The sequence below is a fragment of the Patiria miniata genome, unplaced genomic scaffold (genome assembly GCF_015706575.1).
Source record: "Patiria miniata isolate m_02_andy unplaced genomic scaffold, ASM1570657v1 HiC_scaffold_1, whole genome shotgun sequence".
NCBI lineage: Eukaryota > Metazoa > Echinodermata > Asteroidea > Valvatida > Asterinidae > Patiria > Patiria miniata.
The window spans coordinates 26,625,709-26,631,815 of NW_024037047.1; the positions used below are offsets into that span (position 1 = coordinate 26,625,709).

General features: G+C 41.5%; 1 protein-coding gene across 1 annotated transcript; it reads right to left on the reverse strand.

The window, feature by feature from the left end:
* Nucleotides 1-284: 284 nt before the first annotated feature.
* LOC119727101 lies at nt 285-4,458 on the reverse strand. Its single transcript, XM_038198968.1, has 2 exons — nt 3,369-4,458; nt 285-1,671 (listed from the first exon to the last, which is right to left on the reverse strand). Exons 1-2 carry the CDS (start codon nt 4,363-4,365, stop codon nt 1,601-1,603), a joined length of 1,068 nt encoding a protein of 355 aa, XP_038054896.1. The 5' UTR covers nt 4,366-4,458; the 3' UTR covers nt 285-1,600.
* Nucleotides 4,459-6,107: the final 1,649 nt, after the last annotated feature.

The following is a 6,107-nucleotide window of genomic DNA, read 5'->3' on the forward strand; positions in this document are numbered from 1 at the left end:
GAATCCCCCCCCCCCCCCCCGCTGTGACACCCAAAAAGAAATTATCCTGGTATAATGTCCGCCTGTTCAAAATACGGTACACCATACTGTAATCTAGTGTTAATAATCGTCGAATTTGAATAGCGCCCCCTACTGAAATATGGTACCAGCCCACCCCCCCCCCCTCCTCCCCCAGTTTTTGATTATACGCAGGCCAAGTGTCCGGAGAAAAAAAACCTGGGTACATTTTCAGATTTTTTTGCTGATGAACCCCCCCCCCCCCCCCACCTGCGAAAATTCCTGGATCCGCCCCTGGATTGCATCTTCTTATACGAAGATAAAACTAGATACTTATATTTATGAAATTATGTTAATGAGCCGCGTATATTCATGAGCAAAACTGTTTTACCCTGTCAACCAAAAAAAAAATCAAAATTACAACAATGTGATTGCAATTTCCATCAGTCAATGAACGGTAAAGCATATCAGCAACTGCACACTTTTTAAAGTAAATACTTTTTACATTCCACTCTTGTTTACAGTAGGCATTCAAGGGTAATGTACATCATTTGCCCCCAAAACTGCAATTTTGCCTTTTAAAAGAACAACAATACAACATATCTGCAGTATTATACAAATAACCTATCGAAATTTCAGCTCAGAAGAAAGCACACTTTTTTATAGACAACTGTGAAGAAAAAAAAATCTTCATTTTTCTCGACGCAAGGCAAGGTTTCCGTTGAAATCCCTAATCTGCCTCCCAAAATATTTAATAATAGGTTCTGACTTGCACCCTCTTTCAGTTTAATTTCGGTTTGTCACTCAGGAAAATCATTCTTTAATATGTAATAATTTGTAACCGACATTTGTAACCGATTGCAAACTAAACAATGTTCGGTCGATTTGGTGCAGTATTTGAAGACAAAAAATACTTGTTTTTCTTGTCTTGAAATTTACAGCATAACCGCAATGATTTCACAGACTGCTGATCCTATTGTTGACCTACTTCATAACTTTTTTGCCAGTTTCGTTTGTGAAAATTGCAAATGTTGTCCAGTCTAGTTCTATATCCAATAGTCATTAACTACGAAAATCAATACTACAATGCGTTTGCAATGTTAATCAATCAATTTTGTACTACAAGATTGTCCTATCATAATACATGTACCACGATACTTTTGGTTTCGCTTGCTTATATTATTTACAGCAGAGCATTTAATGGGCATATGGTCCATATTTCAATATTATACAGATGACAATCGATTGCCAATATTCAATAAACGACGACCTTATAATTATGTAATATTATATGCTCCGTTATTTTCCCCACCATGTTCCCCAATGGTTTTGATTGAAAAGCAATTGTAATGGTTAATGCTTTGACAACGTAAATTTCTATTGTGTTCTACTTTGTTCCCAAGTCTACAAAATCTACATAAATTGTCAGTATCAGACTGCGACGCAACGATGTTTTTTTTTTTAAGTTCAGTTTCAATATATAATTCCACTAGTGTTTGTTAGCATCCTTACGACACTAACCGTCAATTCTCGTCGAACCATGGGCCGATTGGTTGTGTCGCTGTTCGCCAATAATTCGGCGCTCCACTCTTCGTTGTATTCTCTACCACCAGCTCAATTGCTGTTGAATTCCACGAAGCTTTGGATATGACAGATACAACACGATGAGGAGACCTGTAAATTTAAACGAATTAGAGCATTGGTAAAATGATTCACATTTCGTTGTTCATCTCCAAGCCCTCAAAATCAACTATTTCTATCCGCAAATCGTATATGTTTCGTAAACAAGTATTACCCCGTAAAGCCACTAAATGAGCTAAATCCCGGCCTTTGTGTATTCATCGAACATGGACAGATGCATGAAAAAACGTTCAGTCTACGGAGCACGGGTTATTATATTTAATTTTATTTAATTTTATTTTAAAAGCGCATGCCTGCTATTCCCCCTTCCCCTGAAGATTAAGGCCAGTGGCGCATGACTGTTTATCCACCCCCCCCCCCAAAAGTTACATCCCCTTGGGCAAAAGTTGGATCCGCCCCTGATACCGATAGCCCTTTTGAATTAATTAAATATAGTTGCGTGCACTCTGGGCCACACTTTTCTAGGCTTGCCTTGTCTCGCTGTTAATTAATGTACACTTGGGTCAGTCTGTCAGCCAGTTTTAAATCCTAACCTACTATGGCTACTACGAGGGTGAAACCACGCTACTGCAGCTACTACTGCGGTATTCTGCGCACTATGGGTATCTTCGTATCGACAACAATTTGCAAAGTGCTTGCAGTTTCTACTGAAAGGATTGTGGTCAATCGGCGTTTTGTTTCAGTGCATGTTCTTGGCCTTTTCACTGATTGTGTGGGAACTGAGAAGTTTTTATCACAGTCCCTGGAGTTATTGATCCTTAACCTTTGCACCCCCGAGAATCTTAGGCTTTTGACTGGCAGCAAACATACTGCCTGGTGTCTCCTTTTTGGAAAATGCCGCCCCTCCCTCGAATAATACCGAAATGGATGACAGCGTGTTTCATCCCTTATACCCCGTACCGTATCATCCAAGAGGCGAGTACCCTTAATCCCAAAATTCGCCATGTTTCTTGTCTGTCTTATGGGCGGTGCAGTATTTCTGATCACACAAAAGGTCAAAATCTGGGTTCAACGATGTTGACGTTCTCGTGGGGAGTGAGGATTCCCGGTAATAGACTGGTTCCCGCATTCGGAAATTTCTCACAGCACAAATTGATGCTGTGGTCATTTCCTACACTGAGGGGTTATTCACTTGGTTCAATATTTTTCAGAGGTCATGAGTGCAAATGCTGCACTGGAATCAACAGAACATCTAAAACTATGCATTGCATGAATTGCAACATCGACGTAATCCCAAAACTCAGTGAGCAAAATGTTGACAATTAAGGTCTGACACGTTTATAATTGCTTGAGTAAAAGGGGGTTCAACGGCCAAACAGCTGCTGTGCTGATTACATGTGGGCCTACCGAATAAATTATCGCTATTCTCGCGAATTGCAAAAAAAATCTAAAAATCGATAATTGTTCGATTTTTGCTAGCCTTTTATTATATTTCTTTTATTTAGATCAAAGAACATTTTGATCACGTTTCAAAGTAAAATATTGTTCACTTCCTTTATTACTGTAATAAGACATTTGCAATGTTCGTGGAGCCATTGGCAAATTAATATTTTCATGTTCGCACAATTCAGCTGAACTTACAACGGGTTAGTTTTTGATACCCCGCTTCAGATTTTCTTTGATTTTGATGTTCCTCTAATCGATAAAACTCCTTATTTTGTTGCAAAGGGTGTTGATATACTGGACCTTATGACCCGTTAGAAGTCAGTTAGCTAGCTTTAGATACTAACCTGTGAATCCCAGTATGAACAATATAACGTTTTCCCCGGTCGTCTGCACTGCTTCAGCCTGCTCACTGTGGGGTTTGTTGTATCGACACAGATTCACGAAGTGCTCGCAGTTGTTGTCGAGGAGATCGTAATCAATCGGCGTTTTGACACGGTGCATTTTCTTTGCTGATCTAATGATGTCGTAGGGATTCAGAGGCTGTACTGTTTGGTCTCTTGAGTTGTTGATCCTCACCCTGCCAGAAGCGCCGAGAATCTTACCAATCTGGTCAGCTAATATCTCGGGCTTTTGACTGGCAGCAAACGCACTACTGGATGTCTTCTTTTTGGAGAATGAAGACCATCCTCCGGATATACTAAAATGGATGACGGCATGTTCCTTATCGTTGTATCGACCGACATATATACCCCAGTGTGAGTGCAAGGCGTGGCCGAACTCCAGCCTATCCCCGGGGCACACCTCGTCTTCCAAGTCTGCGATATTCTTAGAGGTATACCGTTTACCCTCAATCCCAAAATTGTATCCTGCAAAAACTTGGCTACTCCAGTGCCTGTCGTATCGACAAAGATTCACGAAGTACTCGCTGTTGCTGTCGAGAAGGTTGACATCGATTGGTGTTTTTCTTCGTTGCATTATCATTGCCACTTTGACGACGACGTTGGGATCCAGAGATTCTATTGTTTTGTCTGTTGAGTTGTTGATCCTCACCCTGCCATAACCGCCGAGAATCTGCCCAATTTTATTAGCTCGAATCTCGGACTTTCGACTGGCAGAGGACGCCTTGTCTGTGAAGAATGCCGCCACTCCTTCGAATATATCACAATGAATGACAGCGTGTTGCATATTTTTGTATCCTCCGACGTGTATACCCCAGTGCGTGTACACACCACTACACTCGAACTCCAACCTATCACCGAGGCATAGTTTTGTTTCCAAATATGCGATATCCCCGTAGCAATACCATTTACTTACAATCCCAGAATTGTTGTTGCTTGCCATGTTTCTTGCCCGTCGATTAATGGTGGTTCCGTATTTCCGAGAGAAGAAAATCTAACACGTCTGATGGAAGGCCCAACGTGGAGCTCAAAGTTGCTCAAGTACTCGAGGAATATGGAACGCCAAAGAGGCATTTAATGTGATCATCGAATCGGTGATACACTTTTGCAATCGGTGATGCATATTCACGATCGGTGATGGACTTTCGCGATCGGTGATGGACTTTTACTGGTGATGCATATTCACGATCGGTGATGGACTTTCGCGATCGGTGATGGACTTTTACTGGTGATGCATATTCACGATCGGTGATGGACTTTCGCAATCGGTGATGGACTTTCACTGGTGATGCATATTCACGATCGGTGATGGACTTTCGCGATCGGTGATGGACTTTCACTGGTGATGCATATTCACGATCGGTGATGGACTTTCGCAATCGGTGATGGACTTTTACTGGTGATGCATATTCACGATCGGTGATGGACTTACGCGATCGGTGATGGACTTTTACTGGTGATGCATTTTCACGATCGGTGATGAACTTTCGCAATCGGTGATGGACTTTTACTGGTGATGCATATTAACGATCGGTGATGGACTTTCGCGATCGGTGATCAACTTTGCAATCGGTGATGGACTTTTGCAATCGGTGATGGACTTTTGCGACCGATGATCAACGACCCATCACCGATTGCAAAATCCATCATCGATCGCCAAAGTGCATCAGTTATTGAACTTGCATGCCGCTGTGGCTTAGGGTTTTTCGTGTTGCCCCTGACGGTGATATTTGTTTACGGTGTTTTTGTGTTTGAAAGTGTCTTTCTCATATGTGAACTGCATTTTTTTTTTAAATTAATGTGCGTAAAATGTTTGTTGTTGGTGTATGCCGCTGTGGCTTTGAGCTTTGGTGCTGCCCATATTGCAACCGGTAAATGCCCAATCGATGGTATCCGGAATAAAAACACTCCTCTGTGGATGTGGCATAAACACAGTGATTTGTTTTTATCCAATAAATGGTAAAACAATTTTTGCACCTGATGATTGATGGGTGGGCCATCGGAGACAGCATATGGCGGGGTTATTGGGGGGCCTGACCAGGCATCCAGGGGCCACAGGAATGCAATCACATCATCATCATCATCATCATAAATCCATCTAATAGCCAATCTTGGTATAGATATGTGGGGCCCTCTGGTCACTTAAGCGCACTTAAGCGAGCACATGATGGACAGTACACAGAGGAACTTTCCTTACAAATGTTTTTCCACCACCACCCCTTACATCCGCCAGTTATAGTGCTCCAAGGTTTCAAGAGACTATACAAATTACAAGGATTAAAATGTTCGCAATGTTTAGGATACAGACAGCCTGCTCCTCATATTTATGGGGCAAATGGAACCATTCAATCCATTGTTTTTCTATTTTGTTAGGCTAATTTGATACTTGCCGTAGCGATCTCAGTCTGTCACGAGGCTATGATGTTTTCCTGACTGAATGTACATCTGTGGGAAGCTATTTTTTTGTTATTCAAGTTTAATTTGCATTTGTTGTCATTTATTGCCACATATATCTCATGTTCATATAGGCCTACATGTATTTCATTTATTGTCAAGCATATTGTGTATGCCGTGGCTTTGAGTTTCTTGTGTTGCCCACTACTGATCGGGCCTGGTGTTGCCCCTAAATTGTGTTAATACGGTTATATGTTTTATAATATGTCCGTTCTCACTTACGAACTCCAT